The sequence below is a fragment of the Tetrao urogallus genome (genome assembly GCF_951394365.1).
Source record: "Tetrao urogallus genome assembly, chromosome: 6".
NCBI lineage: Eukaryota > Metazoa > Chordata > Aves > Galliformes > Phasianidae > Tetrao > Tetrao urogallus.
In genome coordinates this window covers 2,475,525-2,494,424 of record NC_136819.1, presented here as the reverse complement: position 1 = coordinate 2,494,424, position 18,900 = coordinate 2,475,525, and the positions used below count along the sequence as shown (strand labels likewise).

Here is an 18,900-nt window from a genome sequence, read left to right as displayed (position 1 = left end):
TTAGAAGGAGGAGAGTTTGAAAATGAATGAGAAAGCATAGTAAGCAAATCCAGAACTTCACCTTAGTGGTATAAACACCTCGATCAGAAATGTTCTCCAAATGGCAAACACAAGCACTGCATTTATAGCATCTCTCTTTCAAATCCTTACTCACTGCTGTTACAAATTTGCCTTTGGGTTTTTAGTTGTGCCTGCATGGTATGCATTCAATGACTGGCTTATAGCATTACTGTGAAAAGCTTAGAATTCAAAGAGAATACCTTGAAAGTATTATCCAGGCGCAATTTGGAAAGCAGCCTTTTCCTATTGTCATTCAGCATGCCATCAATTTTTCTCATGTGAGGCAAAAGTAGCTCATCTAAATGACAGTTTAAAAAGTAACACGTGATTATTAAGAGACACACAGTAATGAGACAACACCTATCCAATCTATTCTACTTTTTATGTCAGTAGGTAGAAGAACTAAATAATAATGCAATTTGTTCATACACAGACTTTACAAGTCTGAGGTTTCTTCCCCCCAGAGTCAGTGGTGTAGGTACCACGCAGGTTAACTGCTGGCTGCTGTTCAGATCCTTCTCCAACTTTCCTTTGCTAAATGGAAAAAGTCAAGAGAGAGCAATATAATCTTAAGCCATTTTCTAAACAATAAAATTGGCAGTTTTATGAAAACAGAATGCATGTTTTTGACATTCTCTGATATAAGGGGACTCTTGTTTATAAAGACCAAGTCTTTGCTTTTAGTGGGACTACTGACATAACAAACAGGGTATGTAGATCCTTGAGGTCGTAAGTACACCGATGCACAACCAGAGCAAAATGGGAAAGAACTGTCTAGAAAATAGGTTCATTTAAATACAGGTGATCTTAATATAGTGGTAAACAGCAACTGCAACTCAGCAGGTGAAATGACTGGTTTTTTGGAACCTTTAACTCCACATGAGTGTTTTGCTAATTTTTGAGGAACAGAATAATTTTGAATTTTGTCTTCTGGAATCCACCACAGTAATAAGTCCATCAGAAGTTTCCTCCCTCATGGGAAAATAGAATACAACTGTCTTCGACCAGAATTTCAAAGTTTTGAAGCATGAAAGCCAGAATTTTTAACGTCAGAAAGACTCAAAACTACCCAGTTATATGGCAATTTATCTACAAGAAAAAGCACATACCTGAAACACTGTAATTTGAAATAAATGTTTTGAGGATTTTAAAAGACAATAAAAAAAGAGCTCAGATCTGACAAGTCAAACCTGACAAACAGCATTTCTGAGTTACTTTGATTCCTCAAATAGACAGTGCTGACAGATACATTTATGCAGGTGTGTGCACCTACCCTAATCTGAATTTGTGTCATTACACAAGCAGTAAATATATCACAAATGTTAAGTAAATAGGACAACAAAACAGAGAAACGAATACAAAACACCCGAACGCAAAAACCTAACAAAATCACACAGATTTTAAACATACTGTACCATTGCTCTTTTCCAAGGCTTGCATTGTGTCTGGATCCAAGGCAATGCTAACAAGCAACTCCATATAGCTCTTAAAGGTCTCTTTCATAGCTCTTGTGTTCAGAAAGCGAGTCACAAATGGAGGCGGAGGTACAAGCTCTGAAAATTAATGGGAATAAGGTGAATTTTCTTTCCTAAGTATTCCACAAATATTTTGTGCTTTCTTGAAAACTGGAGGCTCTCTCTCATAAAACATAAGTGACCCCTACTGGTATCACAAGAGATTAAAATCCACTGCTATCAGAAATTACAGCAAAACTAAGCACACAACAAAACAGGTACAAACAACAAATTAGGTACAGACGGTACACTGCTGTTGTTGCTGTATGAACAATTTCACCTATCTGTATTCACACGATTGTGTTTTAGAAGATGTAGACATTTATTTTTCCATTATTGTAGATGAAAGCCTTATAAGAAAGGGATAACAAATAACTTCATCAATTTACTTCAGGCTTGGCATTGAAGTAGTAAAAATATATTGAATTGATAAATTATAGATGAGGTTAGCTGTTGCACTCCATTTTGCACGGCACTGTCAAGTTCGTTTATTAATCAATTTGTTTTCCCCACGAGGCTACTAAGAACAACTGGCAAGACTTTTTCCACAAGACTATTTGCAGTTAGTTCCAATAGGCTGAGATGCTAACCATAGCGTGTCACTCACCATCTTCTTCACTTTGGGCCTCAGGTGAAGAATCAGACTGGGAAGACGAGAATTCCTCTTTCCACTTTTTCCTTTTCTTTGGAGGTGGTTCAGCCTTTACTTTTGGCTGCTTAGCTTTGGGTTTCACAGAAGAGACCTTTGTTGCTGCTGGTTTTGGGGGCGGTGGATCAGGTGCTTTGTTGTTGCTGCTACTGGGTTTGCAATGAATAGTCCTGCAACAGTATGAAGGACATCTTTATTGAAACAGTTACCACACTAGCCTGCAATTTAAGGGAAGAGCTGCTGGCTTGTTTAACCATGAGATATTCCCTGTGGATTATATACACTTATTTTGCTGTCACATTAACTAGGACATATGCACTATAATGCCACATTTTTTTTTAATATGATGCTCAATAATTACTCTCAATTATCATAACTAAACGGTGTGTCAACTGTCTAGCTAAATGACAAGCACAGCAAGTTCAAACTGCCCAGAATCAGTAGAACTTACAAGCTACAGAATATTGGGACTAATATTAAAACAGACCATAACAAAAAAAATTCAGACTTGACAGACTTGAACAAATAATAGCAATTAATGATCTCGGCTGACAAAGTGAATTTGGAATACTGTATCAATACAAAGATGGTACTTCCAGTAGAAGCACCAGGTAGGATTGCAAGGAGGACGAAGACAACTCCTCCCCTTTCAATTCCTAGCAATCAAAACAGGAAAACAATCAGGAAAGTTTGTATTTTAGGACCAGTAGAAATTTATCATAATCTGAGAACTCATCATCTGGAAACAACAGAAGAAAACTGCGTGATGTAGTCAGTTGCTAAGTACCAATGCAATACAGCTTTGAGAATATGGGATGAATACAGGTCTGGGAAGTGCCAAGCAATTTCTCATTCAAATGAGAAAGCAGTGAAATGTACTATTAACGCTGCTGATATCTTCTGGAATCTTGTGAATTCCAGACATCTGACGGAAAGGAAGACTTCCAACTGAAATGGGTGTCAGCAATAGATGACAGCGGGATGATTTGAGAAATGGAAAGCCTGCCTTAGAAGAGGAATGTGGAAGGGCTTTAATCCAGCTTAGTGATATTAAAATGGAATCTGATGGCTCTCCCAAAATATATCAGTGCAGTAACAACATCAGGGAAAAGCAGAATCACAGAATTGTAGGGGTTGGAAGGGACCTCCAGAGATCATCGAGTCCAACCCCCCTGCCAAAGCAGGTTCCCTACACCAGGTGAAATTAGAAATAAGAGTCAAAAAACTGTACTGGAAAGAGAAAATATGGGTACAAGCTAATTTTGACTAAAAGACAATATTGTTTCAGGGTGCTGGACAAACAGGTCCTGGAACAGTTTCCTGTATTCCAAGAGGAAAAAAAGGGTACCCAAATCCCTGCAGTTTTAAGTAGACTGCGATTATTTTATAAAATCAGTTATCTGATGGAGCTGCCTTCTTTGAGAGAACTGGACTTACAAACCCAGGGACTGCCTGAAAGAACAACGCTATTTTTTTTCATTACCGTTTATTAATATCTGATTAAAAAAAAAACACCTACATTAAATTTGAAAAGCCACAGAGAGGGAAAAGCCTCAGATAGCATCTGAAGCTGTGGGAAGATGAAATGAACTAAGCACAGAAAAGGCTGCATAATGCAGATTCCATAATCTTTTGCGAAAGTACAGCCAACACAAAACGCAGCAGCAAAGGCCTTTGCAAGCATACTTACAGTGTACTGGGTCAGGTTGGTCACTAAAGCAATCTATAAAGCATATCTAACTTGCAAAATCAACAAGATAGGAGAAAATGACAATAATAATAATAATAATAATAATAATAATAATAATAATAATAATAATAATAAAATCATTATGCCTGTAGGCTTCTATTAGGCACATGCTGAGCATCAGTACAAAAGAACACAAAAGCTCACAGCATACGGAGCTGTAATACCTCTGAAATTCATGATTATTAGAATCCATGGATTCCAGGTAAGGAAGTCTGGATACAACAGCAATTTATACCTCGTTTCTTAAAACGAAATACAGTTTTCAGTTTCCACTCAAAGATGAATTAAAATAGCACTGAGTTGTAAGCCTTCTTTATTAAAATAGGTTCCTAATACAAAAACAATATGACAATAAAAAGCAAGCTGAAATAAAATACCTTGCAGACTGTACAGGCTTGCTTCGTGGCTTTCTCGAACACACTCTAACATATTCCTTTTTGTTTGCATTCTCAATGAACTTCACATACACTCGTTTGTATTTTGTTTTTGCATCCCCGAAATAGCCAAGATACTAGGAAAAAAAAGTAACATTCAAGTGCTTCTGTTAAGCAGAATTATTTAGTTTAATAATTAAATAGTAAGAACAATGTTAAAAATAATCAGTTCACATACAGTGATGAGCCATCTCCCAGCAGTTGAGGAACAGGAATTATTCAATGGATTTCAAATAATGCTTATAATGACAAAATGAGGCCAGAGGTACTTTGGGCTTTGTTTTTGTCCCTCTATTTGATAAACCACAGGTCTACTGCTATCAGGATTACCTGCTGCCAAAGGGTTACAGGTTGAAATTCTACCCTACATGTATCCTTCCCACAGAAAGTAGCTGATTCACAAGCCTGCCTCCACTCACTTTATTCCAGTTGTGAAAAATTGTTCCGTCACCCCGAGTCAACAATAACAAAGAATCCATGCCCCAAAGCCAAGAATCTGTACAAATCTACCCATTTATATATTTTGAAATAATTTTAGAGTAGGAATAAAAGCTTTTTTTTTTTTTGTAAGGATGCTTTAAGGATGTTGTGTCAGAACTGCACGTTATTTTGCTTTCTAGTCTTCCATCAAGGAATTTAGTTGCCAAGAGTCTTCCCAAGGAACATTCAGACTCACACTGTTGGTAGCAGCAAACTCTCTCTGTCCATCCCGCACTTCAGGAACAAACTTTTGCAGTAAGGCCTTCTGTACTTTCCAAATAGCTGGAGGCTCCTTTCCTGTTTGCAAAGCAAGCTGTAAGAACAGAAAATTATTTGCTAATAACAATACTTGTTCTTATGTCATGTGTGTGTTTGTGCACTGTTGGTTGGGTTGTTTTTATTCTTTTGAGCAAGTTACCCGGGGATAAAATGGAAACAGAGGTAATTCAGATTCCAACTGCTTATTACATGCCATTTTTATTGAGATAGCATGCCATGTACTACAGTAAGCATAACGGTCTACAGACTTCACCTTCAGAGGATGAAGCTGTGCCAAACAGCCCTGCCTATGCGCAGTGTCAGAACGAGCAGATCCTGCAACTGAGTCACAAAACTGCAGTTTTTAAAACACGACACTTCCTTAAAATTTGGTGTCCGTTGGCTCTATTAAATACTTTCCTAACAAAAATTCAAAAATCACAACAAGCAGCAAGAAAAGTTTCCATGGTCCCTAGAAATTCCATAGCAGAAGTCTGCAGTCTCTATGATATTACAGTGTGATGCTCATGGTAACATGAAAAAGCAGCATTCAGTACAAATGAGTGAACTGAACTATGCAGCTCAACTTTAATCCCGAATTGACTTTGGAAGACTTTTCTTATTCAAATAATTTAAAAAGAAACAAATTCAGTTGAAAGCAGGTTTGAAATTATTACCTCTAGTGAGAATTCGTAAATTACTAACTCAAAAACTCTTTTTAGAAAACACACAATCAAGTACAGAAGTACTTTCCAAGGACCATCTAAATGACAAGAAGAAAAAAATCCACCAAACCTGAACTGCTTTATAAACAACAAGAGAATGTTTTCTTTTAAAGCTGGTGACACTAACTTGATAATGCTACACGAATTAATGTAAAACTTTGGCTTGAGAGGATAAACACAGATAAGTAATAAAAAATACCAGCATGCACTGATTCGAGAATTGCAGGCTATGACAAGATCAAAAGAAAAGGTAAGCATCCACTAGAATGGAAATGGAACGACAGTAAGAAATAAAAAGGCAGTAAGGAACTCTCCTATAAGCTCCTGTGAAAGCTGTACTGGTTGCTTGTGGAAGCCATTTCAATGGAACCACTGAAACCTACAGAGCCATTAAACCTGAACCTCTGCCAAGAAAGAAAAAAGACGACTCCAAGAGTGCCCACCAAACAGCGTTATTTTTTCAGCACCTTGGCCCTGAGAGCCCAATGCAATCTTTAAAAAAAAGCCTCTCAATAGCCTATGGAAAAATTTTGTTATATTAAAAAATAAAAAAGTAACTTTAAGTTTTAATAGAAGTAACTTCTATTAGACAGAGATTTGCATTATTATGGATAAAATGGGCCACGTACATTCAAAAATATATTCATAACCCATGCTAGAAAGTTACCCTTAAGGTAACTTGGCAGCAAACAGAGCAGAACATCCATCTGTAGCCTTCCCCCTTTCAGCAGTTTATTGGAGCTAAGTTAATACGGAGGTCTTCTGGTGTTTTATTTTGGTTGTTTTCTTCCCCATGCTCACAGGAAATATTCACATTACCTTTAGTGTCTCTATATCTTCAATCTTCACTACAAACTCATCACGCTCTCTGTACATGCCCTCTCCTCCACTGTCCGTGTTCTCCTCCTCAGTACCTCCTTCTATTGCAACAGTCGCCTGGATTTTTGCTAACTGGTCACAAGTCCCAGCATCCTGTTGAGCTGCTTTTAAGGAGTCGGCTGAGCTCATTTTCTCCTGCACACTGACTACAGGAGATGTCATCTGTGGCAATTCCTGCTTTATTGTGGCAGCAGTGGAGGCAGCAGAAACGACTGGCACTTTTTCAGCTTCTGAAGCAAATAAATAAGTTATCAAGAATTAGCAACGTGGATGAGAACTAGATTGCTTTTCTCTGTTACAATACATATTAAAAGCATACATTCTAAGCAACACACCTGTGCAAAGAGCTGAATACGATTGTTTACTTGGTCACAACTCAGCCATTACCAAAATTACAATGTTGTAGCTAATATACCCCTGATTGTATTCAACTCAAATCTATCAGCATCTAGGAATAACAACAAAGAATGCCTGGGGAAAGAACTTTACAGCTACAGGCAGGTCCAACAAAAACACTGCTGTGCTCTGTGTGACAACACTTACAACACTGAATGGTGCTTCCAGTCTGCTGGTAGGTAAGGACTTTTTAAACTGGATTAAGGAGAGAGAAATACACATGAGCTATGAGAACATTTGCCCTGTAGCTTTTGAACATTCATCAATTATATCTTGTACTAACGTAACTGGAAGTTTCAGGTTGCAGTTTGGGTAATACCCTGACAACCTGTTAGTGTTAACAGCAGTACTGAGAACTGACAGAAAGAAAATAGAGAGAAGAGAAATAAATTCTTCTCTACATCTCAGTGCCAAAGGAAACTCCCACCCTTCAAAATGATCATTCTTTCCCACCCGAAAAAAAATTAGGACACTGTTAGGTATTACTTAGTACTCTTCTATACACATTAGATTCAACATTTATTTGCTAATCAAAAAGAAATCAAGTTAAATAAGCCACAGGGTAATTACTAATTTCACTAAGAAAACTGCCTTCAAATTTAAGAAGGCCATTTTACAGTTATTTTGCAATCACTGTCAGTTGTTGACTTGTTGAAAACAAACAGAAAAAAAAGCAACATTTTGATAAAAAATAATAAAAGTAAAATATCAAATTATTGCGTCAATACAGAAGCTGGATACCACATGAAGATTCATTACATCAATTCACTAAAATCTGCTAAGCCATGAAATACTTTCTTCTGCATACATCACGTCCCGTTATTAGAAATACGTTATTTTTATTTGTTCACTGAAGACTGTCACAGCTTTAATAGACACAGCATTATCAGTTCCCCAAGTATATTTACATGTTCTTCAGAACAGCAAATAAACACATATATATACTTCATACTAACCACAAATGACTGCATTTTAATTTTTGTCTTTCCACACTTGTGTGCAAACACAGAGAGGAAGGAATTACTAGAAATTCTACAGAACGCCAGCATGTGGGAAAGAAGTCATTATGAAGCATCTTGTATTCTGTACAAAGTCTTGTGTACAACAAAACAGGAACTTGATTTAAAGAATCTACTAGCATAAATATGCCATCCTTACTAATAATAAAGATATCACAGCACTGTAAAACAAAGCCTTGCAAATACAAATACCCATGCAACAACAAAAAAAAAAGCAACCTTTAAAATCCTTCCTTTGGAGGCCGTACACGCAGTTAAGATAATCAGAAAGAGATGTTCAAACCATGGAGCTGTCCAAATTTTGGCTTTCAAGGTGGAAAAAAAAGTCATTGCTTTCTTTTTTAAAATGCTTCTTAAATTGAGAGCTTATTTCTCTTACATTTGCTTGTGCAGTTACGTGATCAACCGGGTAGCCTTTAATTGCTTACCAGAGAAAATGAATTTCACTGACAAGATCTAGTTAGGCAAAAATATGCTGTATGTCAAAAATACCTCAAAACAAATCAGCATCAAATAAAAGCTATGACTGCAGGAAGTGTAACATATAGCACAGATGTAATACAAGTGGAACTGAAAAGCCAAACAAATGGAAAACTGACCAATGCTGTCATTGGTGGTTGCTGTCTGTCCTTCTGCCCAAAACATTTCTCAGCTTTTGTTCTTCTGCAAGCCACAGATCAACATGAAACTACAATACTCCTGATTAACACTGCTGAAATAAACGGGCTCCCATCTCAGACATGGCTAGCTAACTCAGCAGCTCAGTTTAAAAGCTTTCAGAAACATTTTCTGTACAGCTGGAGCATCATAGGAAGCAAACATTTAACTCTGCCCAGGAAGAACTTAGCCTGTGCTGACAGCAGTGATTCACTAGTCCTCTTGCTATGAAAATGCATTTAAAACCACTGGATGTGATGGTTTGTTGAGGTTCAGGGATGACAATCACACTGAGCATTCTGAGACAGAGGAGAGAACAGACACAGAATTCCAAGTCTGGGCTAACGTAGTTTTTCAGCATTAGAAGAGTTTTACATAGGCAGCGTGAAAAAATGTACTGACACATTTTCCAACTGTGCACAACATTAGCTTAAGTCATACTCAGCACAGCTTTTGAACACAACTCTTAATTACGGCTTCAAATGAAAACAAAGTAAGTCGAAACATTTACCTGAATTAAAGATAGCCAAGATTTTTCTTTCCCCATCCCCTTCTCCACCCCGTCAGCTACAGAATCCAGCAACGTATGCACGAGCAGCAACTGTTTTACCTGATTTGTTCTTTCTGTCAGAAGAATCATCCAGGGCTGACAGCGCAGTAGAGATGCTCTTCTGAAGATCGTGGTTACCTCCCACAGAATCATCCTCATCAGAAGAAAATGAAGGCAGTGTTTCTAAATTTTTCTTAAGTTCTTCATCAGCTTTTTTGGTTGGACTTTCTCCAGTGACCTCAGAAGCTGCAGGTGCTGCTGCTGGCATAGGCTTTGCGGGTGACTGCAGGCAAGGGCCACGAACCACGTGGGTAACCGGTCGCCTCGTCCTGTTCGGCATTCGCACAGCTGGAGCTGAAAACTGTTGCCTAGGCCCAGACTTGAGAAAGTCTAAAAAAGATGCAATGAATCCTGTTTTCACTTCGGGCTGTTTTTCCTCAACTTCTTTAATTTTTTGCCTCATTCTTTCCTGATGCTGATACGTATCGTAACAACTTTCAGAAACAGGAGAAGAGTACATCAAACAAGAGTCGTTTCCTCTCGAGTTCTGACGTTTACACTGTCCGCTTCTCTTTATCTGTTTCTGAATTGCACTGTCTTCTTCTGCAGCATTTTTGTTTTGGCTTTTTCCTTTGCTTTTCTTCTTCTGAAGGTTCCCCTGACTTAAATCTTGGCATTCTTCCTCAGCCCCACTTTGGGGCACAGGCAATGATTGCAATGGACCCTTTGACTGGTTACCTGCTACTGTACCATCGTCACCACTCATATTAAAATCATTCTCTGAAGCAGCACTTTCTTCACTTAGACTCTTACCGCTTGAAACAAAGTCTAGGTCTCTGGCATTCAGTGTACCATCAGCAGAAACATTGTTATCCTCTTCCGATTCACGACTGATGCTAGACTGTTTCTTAACTGGGACAGCACTTTGTTCTTGCTCTTCCTGACCAGGGCCAAGCGTGGGAGAGGTCATTCGTGTCGATACATTTTGATCGGAAGCGTCAATGTGCTGATGATTAAGGTTCACAGCTTTTGTCTGTATTGCTGACACCGGTGTAAGATTTATAGTGATTTGGCCTCCATTAAGAGAAATATTATTGATGCTTGCTGGCTTTCCAACTACAGCAGACGAGGCACTGAAACCAGAAGATACGTGCCTTACATCCATTGATCGGAACTGCGTTTTAGACTCCTCACTGTTTTCAACAGACCGGATCTCCTCTTCGTTAGATGCTGATTTGGCAAAGTCAGATGGTGTCACTCCGCAGGCTGCTGCTGTTGCTGCTAGGATATCATCCACATTGGATAGTATATTCCTCTCATCACTGAGAAGCATAGATTCTGGGAAACATATCGAACTAAGAGAAACAAACTGGTTTTTTGAATCGTGTTGATTTGTCTGAGTAAAATGATCTTTTGTTGCCAAATGTTGCTGTAGTGGTTTTGAGGGCTCAGAAACGTCCATTTTCATTACTTCTGAATTTTGGGTATGAAGCTGTTGCTGAGAATGACCCCCATTGCTCTGAATAATATGTCCATCCATCTGAAGGAACGGATGCGCCACCTGCTGAGGGCTCTGTATTCTTTGCACTTGCGGTGGTACCTTTGCTTGTCCTAAACCCGACTGCAGGATTGACTGATGCAGAATCTGCAAGTCACAGGTTGACTCCAGAAGCACCTGTGCACCAGGCAAACACAGCTGATGACCATGTCTTAAGGCATGGGGCGGCACCTGCGGAGTCGTACTAATGATCTGGCCTTGCTGTTCTGAAGCTTTACTTTCATGTACCTTATGCATAAGAGAATGTTGCTGGTTTAGTTCTTTAGAACTCACATTTACTTGTGCTGATTGCATTAAATTAGCTGTTTTTTTCATATCATGGCTTAAATTAGTGATATGGCCAATATGTTGGGAGAGCTGTTCCACAGTATTAGCCATTCTCTCGTCCTTTTTTGCTCCTTGAAGAGTAAGTCCAACAACTTGATCCTCAAGACGAGAGTTACTCCTGATTACGCTTTGAGAATATCGGTCATCTGCTTTCGTGACCCGATAGGATGCATCCTGAGCACCGATCTCCTCATCGGTTAGCCTTTGGGTGGAAGACTCAAGAGAAGCTTGTCGTTGCAAAGCCTGCATATCCTGCATTGACAACTCTTCCTCTTGTTTTGATGATGCATATAAGTTAGAGTCTGATTTCCTTTTTACGTATGCTTTTGTGTCTGAGGAAGGCCTGCTGTTCTGCAGTGCCTGTGAATGAGCCGGGGATGCAAAAGGAGGAGACTGGACAGATGGCAAAAACTTTTGAGACTGCGGGGAGGAGGATTCTTGCGACTGAGCGTTCTGGGAAGAATGCAAAGAAATATAGCTCTGATTGGGACTTGAGGCTGGAAGACTCTGTATCCGAGGAGAGGCAGAAAAGGGAAGAGAAGGTGATGTTAATGCTAAAGACTGCCCTGAAGAATAGCTTTCTGAAGGACTAACAGCTGATAAAACTTGTGACTGAGATGAAAAGCTAACTTGGGATTGGCTAACTGGAGATAAACCCTGAGAGTGACTAGAAGAGTAACTCTGAGATTGGCTGACTGAAGAAAGTTCCCTTGTCTGTGGAGAGTAGTTCTCATTTGGAACTGAAGTCAGAACTTGCTCATCTGAGGAGTAACTTAGAGTTTGACTATCAGAAGTAATAGTTTGTGACTGCCCAGAAAAAGTCAATGTTTTGTACAATGTGGGCAGCTTCTCAACCTTGCTAGATGAGAAATCCTGCGGGTGACTGACAGGTGGCACATTCTGAGCCTGGGAAGAAATATAATTTTGAGACTGGCTGACTGACAACAGACTTGGCAGCTGTGCTGTAGAATAGATCTGTGCTTGGCCTGTGATGACAGAACTCTGGTTTTGTGCAGTTTTAGCATAGCTTTGTGTCTGCACGGGGGGAGCTATGCTCTGAGGTTTGGGGGTCTTCGTTGACCTTGGAGGCTGTTTTGTGGAACAGTTTTTCACTTTTGCTGCAGAAGCAGATGGAAAGCCAGGTGATGGAACTGCAGACGCATAAGACTGAGCAAGTTCCACTGTGACTTGAGAAGTCTTCTGCTGTGGTCCTCCATTGCTCACCTGAGTAACATCTCCAACTGGACTGCAGGATAACGCTGAGTGCCTGCACGTATCCTGAAAATTAATTCCACTTGTACTCGTTAAATAGCTGTGTAAGGAATGCTGTGAAACAGTCAATTGAGCCTGAACAGACTGAGTACTTGAAGGCCGCTGATGGTGCTTAATAACACTACATTCTCGCTGAAGTGCTCTATCGATAGAAGCCGTGGAACCAGTAAAGACAGATGTGCTGTATGCCTGAGAAACCTGCTGAGCTCCTCCAATGGTTGAAGGCAGCAAACTAAATTGAGGTTGCAAAAGATGGGGTGCAGACTCTTGAGCAGAACGATATGTTGATGACTGAGGTGGTACGCTGGTACTTAAAACAGAACTGCCAAGGCGCTCAAATGTCAAAGCAGCTGGAACAGTGCCTTGTGATGTTTTGATCTGTAATAAAGGATCATGGGTAGTTAAGAGGCCATTTGATGTAGCACTGAAAGTAGTATCTTGAAGAGTAAGAGAAGGAGTAGTAGCAAAGTTTCTACTGCTGAACGTGTTTGGATGCTGATAAGCTGATAAAGCAGATGTTGGTGGAAAGGTTCCAGAGGTTGGCAACGCTCCAGTAACAAATAGTTCTGTGGCTGTTGAGGAATGCATACCTGGAAAGAAACAGAAAACATAAACGGAAAAAGAACGTAAGGGAGCTTTACAAGTTACAACTCTGCATTTGGATAAATTATTTCATTGCAAGATCTTAAACACTTACAAATATAACAATTCCTAGAATCAATATGCTTTCCAACAAAAAAACATACACAGAGAAGCACTTACTGTGGGTAATTTCCAAAAACAAGAAGTGACGTTCAGTAAGAATTCCAAATTCTATACCTTCAGTGGGTTGCCCATGGAAAGTAACTTGCATCTTTATCATGCAAATTTTGGATTAAAAAATGGTACAAGAACAATTCTGTTTTTAAACAGAAGGCTCTTTCGAGTTCAAAAGGAATTCCTAATAGAGGACAACTGATTAAAAGCTCTGGACACTTATAATGTAAACAGACAAAATTACATCATACTAATTGTAATACAGAATTAAAAGAGCAATTTCACTCTCTCCAATACTTCTGTAACTCACTTTATACGAAACACCATTTTGGAGCATATAACGCAACAGCTGTATGTAATTCTTAACAGGAAGGCTTTAACTTTCAATAGAATGAATAAATAAATTATTTGTAAGCCTCCTTAAATGAAAGTTGATGTCCGAGTGAAAGGTTGGTCTCAATGATCTCTACAGGCCCCTTCCAACCCCTACAATTCTGTGATTCTGTGGTACTCCACCATTTATTTGCACCCTAACACTGCTATGACAGACTTGCTTAAATGCTTACTAATAGAATATACAATTATATAACTGAAATGACAGTGTACAACTCCTCTGTAAGCTCTGGTGCTCAGAGCAACAACTCATATCATTCCCTTTATTATCCTGTGACTTGCAGGTACTGGTAAAGTTTATGTACTACTTCTAAAGTATATGGAAGCAAATGAGGAAGGCAGATTTATTTTCAAAGAGGATTAAGTTCCTTCTAAAAGAATCTGTAAAGCAATCTCTTTCCACTGAGATATTTACAAATACATGAGAAGTGGAAAAATGTAAAATCTCAGATATAGTTTGACTAATTTCAGTTCTTGGACAATTAAAACAGCTTTTAGTAATGGATTATTGGAGAATAAATGGAACTTTAAAAATCTGTCAGTAAATAAAGTTTGTCTTGTGACAAATATCTCAGTAAAGAGTTCAATTTCCATTATAAAATACTTCTGCAACTTAATCACAAAATGACTTTGGAAGCGTCAGATGAAACTGCGAAAGAAGGCCTTTGTTTCTTCTTTCCAGTTCAAGACATGCAGTGATATGAAGAGATATGATACTGAAGGTATTTTTCGCAAGTCAACAATAAGGTCTTTCTGAGTAAGAAAGTATAAGCAGTGTTTTAATGCATTTCTTTTTCTGCTCTAAGAAACTGCAGCATCACATACGAGTGGGTTCTCACTTTCTGATCACTGCCACTACACAAAGGTAGGGGCAGCCAGAGGGCAAAGAAGGGGAACAATTTACTCCTAAATTAACTGTTGATTCTCAGTTCTCCTCCTACTACTGAAAGAGTGGAAAACTAACCCACCACTAGAGGAAAAAAGAAGAGTGTTTTCTGTCAGATCAGTGAGTAGCTCTCTGTGTAAGATTAAGCATAACTTGAAGCTACCACAGATGCAGTGACAATACTTAGCTTGGTGTGGCTGTCTATAGCAAGCTCCAAATATGCAAAGTTTCCTGCTCTGCACAGAAGGCTTGACAGATGGGGGAAGTTTACAGAAGGCGGTCAGTCTGCTATGAAAGATGGCAGATTTGTTTATTTTTGAATTAAACCACTGATCACAATGCAACATGCGCCTCAGACCTGCTTTTTGAGAAAAACCCTGGTCATTACTTGTGTACAAATGGGCTGAAGTTATCCATAGACTTCTAGTGGCTCTACCAATAGAAGAACTATGACAAGGACAGGAGTCTAAGAACAAGAAGTCTGCTAAGGTGTGAGTGAGGCTAATTGCAAACAGAACGTCAGATAATGAAATTGAGTAATTAGATAAAATTAAATCCTGCCCATCTAAACCCCTCCTAGACATCTTCTGTTAAGGGATTAATATAATTTAACTGATTTTGAGATTTTAAATTACAAGATGGAAAAGAAGTGGAAGATGTAGCCTTTTCTGGTAGGATATTTTTGTCTTAAATAATCCCAAACGTTCAATCACAGTCACCACAGAATTATATTTCGAGAGAAAATTTTCACCTGTCTGCCAGGAAGGAGCCCTGAATTGTGGCAAAAGGGTAGATCCTGAAGAGGCTGTCTGAGCTGTGCGAGACTCAATTGCAGAGAGAAAATTCATAACTGAAGTTTCCTTAGTGTTACTTCCAGAGGTGTGCATACCAGTATCAAAAATTCCTGAAAGACCTATGTGGGGGCCAGGAGGAAACGAAACAAAGTGATTAGACAATTGAGATAAGCTTCTTATAAAAAGCTCAATCAAATAAAAAGGATAACCAGTCGTAGTCCACTAAAAACAACCAATGAAACATTACCAACACTATTAAAGCACATTCATTCTTCACTGTTTTGATTGTTTTGCAGCTTTACACCTGTAAACCGGATCTCAGTGACACATTTTAAAATACCTACTATTAAATGTCTATTAAATATGATGCTCTGAACTAATATTGAGGTCAATCAATAAATATTCTCCCTTCATTATGAGATTCACTGTTTCACATGTTAATTGCTTAAACATTCAGAATCCTCTCTGAAACGGGTTCAGCTTTCCTGTACTAATCTTTTCTTTTGTCAGCTTCTAGCAGCTTGCACTTCCCTGTGGGACTGACACCAGAAATGGGGTCTTGGCTTCATTCCTTGTTTCAACAACTGCTATCCATACCCTTCGGTGGCTCGGGGCCGGATGGGAAGTAATGCATAGATTGCAGAGCTTTGAGTAGCTAAAATTCTATAAAGATTACAGGGTCTGCAGCCTGGAATGTTCGCTGCAATTCCAGTCCCTCATCATGCTGATCAGTCCTGGGCAAGAGCCTGCAAATACCTGCAGACCATAAGCTCACTATCTTTCCCTTGGAAACTGGGTTGCAAAGTGAGGGGTAAGAGACACTACACTACACATGTATATGCACATTTTTAACCTTCCCTCCAGCACTGGGTCTTAATTTGCACATGTAAGTACTTACATCATTACGTTCCTACTTGCATTATTTATTTTATTTGCTTTAGTCTGAAAGAAGTGGCACGACTTCTGCAGCTGGCTTTGAGGCAAACTCAACGTCTGGCCCTTCTGCCTATGACATCATCTGAGTGCAAGAACATAGGACTCACAGTAAGTTACAGAGGAGATCTGCCCCTTACGTTTTCCTTCCTGCTTTGGACATTTGAATAAAAGTTATCAACCGTTAACTTTTTACTACAAAATCAGCTTTCCTTACACCATTTGCTACTACCTGTTTAATAATCCCTCCGATTAAAAAAATTAATCTTAAAACTAAGTAACTAAACTTTTTTTTTTTCTCATAATATAGACAATTACCAGTAGGATGGTGCGTAGCAGAGTATCCAGGAAGCTGATGAGAAGCTGTGTATGTCTGTCTATGAAGAAGATCTGTTTCTGAATGTGATGGATGTCCTCCTCCATAGCTTAAGCTAAGGAAGAAATCAAACATTATGAACAAAACCGTGCAGCTGTAGAGAAAAGGTACAACTACAACACTATCAAAGTTGTCAGCAAGAGCACCAGCAAGTGAACAAACTACAGTTTTTGGAAATTAGGCATTTGAATTAACATGTTTTGATCAGGCTTATCTGGAAGCAAGCTGAAGATAAGTGTCTAAGCTGGTACGCAAGCAATAATGCGAGAAATAACGAAATGCAAACTAAACATCGAGCAACATCAGGACCTGGTCAGAATTACTAATGTTTTCCAACTTAAAAGACCCAAAAAAAGGGCAGAAAGCAAAACAAAATCCCAACGCTTTCAAGCTCTGTACAGCACTTCCAAACGGAGAAAACCTAAGCCAGTACAATTTGCCTTTTGATGTTAAGATTACAGGTAGCTGATACTTCAGTGTTCACATGAGATTGCTTAGGTTCAAAACGCAGCTGTAACCAGACGCCAAAAGACACGAACCACTAAACTCACAGCCCTCCCTGCAGATAGCTGTGAGGGACCTCACTCACCCTCTGCATCCCCTAGGATGAGGGGGCAGTCAGTCTGCACAAGGGAAAATGGGAACATTCGATGCCAGAAATCATGAGATCATGGGAAACTTTCATGGAAGTCACCACATAATATAAAAATTGGCAACACAACTGGATTTACTTCATTTCATTAAGATGACAAGAGTAGGCAGTGGAGATCTGATAAGCCTGAAACAGTACCATGACCTCTACACATTTTCACAGCAGAAGCCAGCCTATAACAGCCTCTTAGGCTTTGAGCTTAGCTTCCAGCCTGGACTGTGCTAACAGCAGACATCTTCCATCTCATCTGCTCGCAGGATAGGAGTGCTCATATATTCCATATGCCAGGCTAAGGCATTCTTCATTCAGCACATGAAGAATGAAAGATTCTTTAAAGGAGAACGAGAAGCCTCAGGAATTGCATTGCATCAATTGCACGTGCTGACTTTCGCAGCAGTAATGTCCTTTTAGAGAAGTGCCAGATCTCAACTCAGAGCGAACACAAAACAACCTCGAGAACTATACCTCAAGAAACTTAACGACAAGAACCTCTACGTTCTAATAAAGCCACTTGAATGAACTTCCTCCTTATTTCTATCGTGAGAATAATCAAAGTACACGATGACTTTTTATTTTATTCCTTACACAAACGCCCAGCTCATAGTTAATGCAACCGCAACCTCAAAAACGAGCCTGCCTTTCAATAAAAACACTGTATTTATTAGAACAGTTAATTGTTTATTGTATAATTACTTGTTGCTGGAATGTAGATTCTTATCTCAAAAAGCCTGCATACATGCCTTTAGTTTACATAGGCTTATCCTAAACACAGGCACACCAATCTGAAAGATTACAGCCTCAGGGTTTCTCCTTATGAAAGTTAACCTTTACACAAATGAACTTGCACAGGCTGTAATTCGCCTATCAAAAACCCATTGAGCTGGCAAATAACAGGATGGCCGTCCAGCCTTTCCTACTCTGGTTTCACAGTTTGTTAGAATATCACAGGTGTTCCCACTTGTACTCAAACTCTGCATTACTTCCTGAAGAAGTTTCTGGGTACCTGGTTGGTTATGATTAGTTGCTAGTCAGAGGCCAAATCTATTTCTCTCTAACACTAATCTATCACAGCCTCTCTCTCACTTCCACTGGCATAGTTAAATGCACAGCAGTGACTGCTGGAAAGCAATACAGAGCTCCCATCACATTGGTAAAGTAGCTCCCTCTGAAAGCATGCTCACTGAAAAGGCCCGTTCAGAAGATCTGAGATATCCTAGCTAGAGCTACCGCTATTTGTTGCTGCTGCAAAGATGCAGTCAAAACATTCTTGCCAACGAGAGCCAAGTAACTCTGGTATTACTCAGCTACGTTGCTTGGTTTGATAGAAGATTTAAGCTATCTAGTAAAATTTATTGAAGAAAGTGTGCATCCTCTGCACTGTACCTGGTTACCTGAGGGTTAGTAGAATACCTCAACCTTGACTTACAACTCTTTATAATTACCTGCTATTAAGTCTTTCCTGAGTCAACTGTTCATGTTATCTTTTTATATTGCTGTTAAGGTAATTTATTGCCACAGCCCTCTTTGGCTTAATGATTTCATACAAATTTAGGTCACCAACTGCAAGAGGTGCTGACTTATA

At 39.2% G+C, this 18,900-nt stretch overlaps 1 protein-coding gene across 2 annotated transcripts in view; it reads right to left on the bottom strand.

Moving 5' to 3' along the window:
* QSER1 (glutamine and serine rich 1) overlaps positions 1 to 18,900 on the bottom strand; it is a gene marked incomplete at both ends in the record, with an annotated part of 32,374 nt that overhangs the window by 3,052 nt on the left and 10,422 nt on the right. The window contains 9 exons of one of the 2 annotated variants that reach the window (XM_079537605.1): positions 261 to 358; positions 1,476 to 1,613; positions 2,182 to 2,393; positions 4,351 to 4,484; positions 5,084 to 5,200; positions 6,690 to 6,979; positions 9,432 to 13,118; positions 15,315 to 15,476; positions 16,609 to 16,721. In XM_079537605.1, coding sequence (XP_079393731.1) covers positions 261 to 358; positions 1,476 to 1,613; positions 2,182 to 2,393; positions 4,351 to 4,484; positions 5,084 to 5,200; positions 6,690 to 6,979; positions 9,432 to 13,118; positions 15,315 to 15,476; positions 16,609 to 16,721 — 4,951 coding nt within the window. The remainder of the gene's footprint in view (positions 1 to 260; positions 359 to 1,475; positions 1,614 to 2,181; positions 2,394 to 4,350; positions 4,485 to 5,083; positions 5,201 to 6,689; positions 6,980 to 9,431; positions 13,119 to 15,314; positions 15,477 to 16,608; positions 16,722 to 18,900) is intronic. The other variant, XM_079537606.1, reaches the window with a different exon arrangement.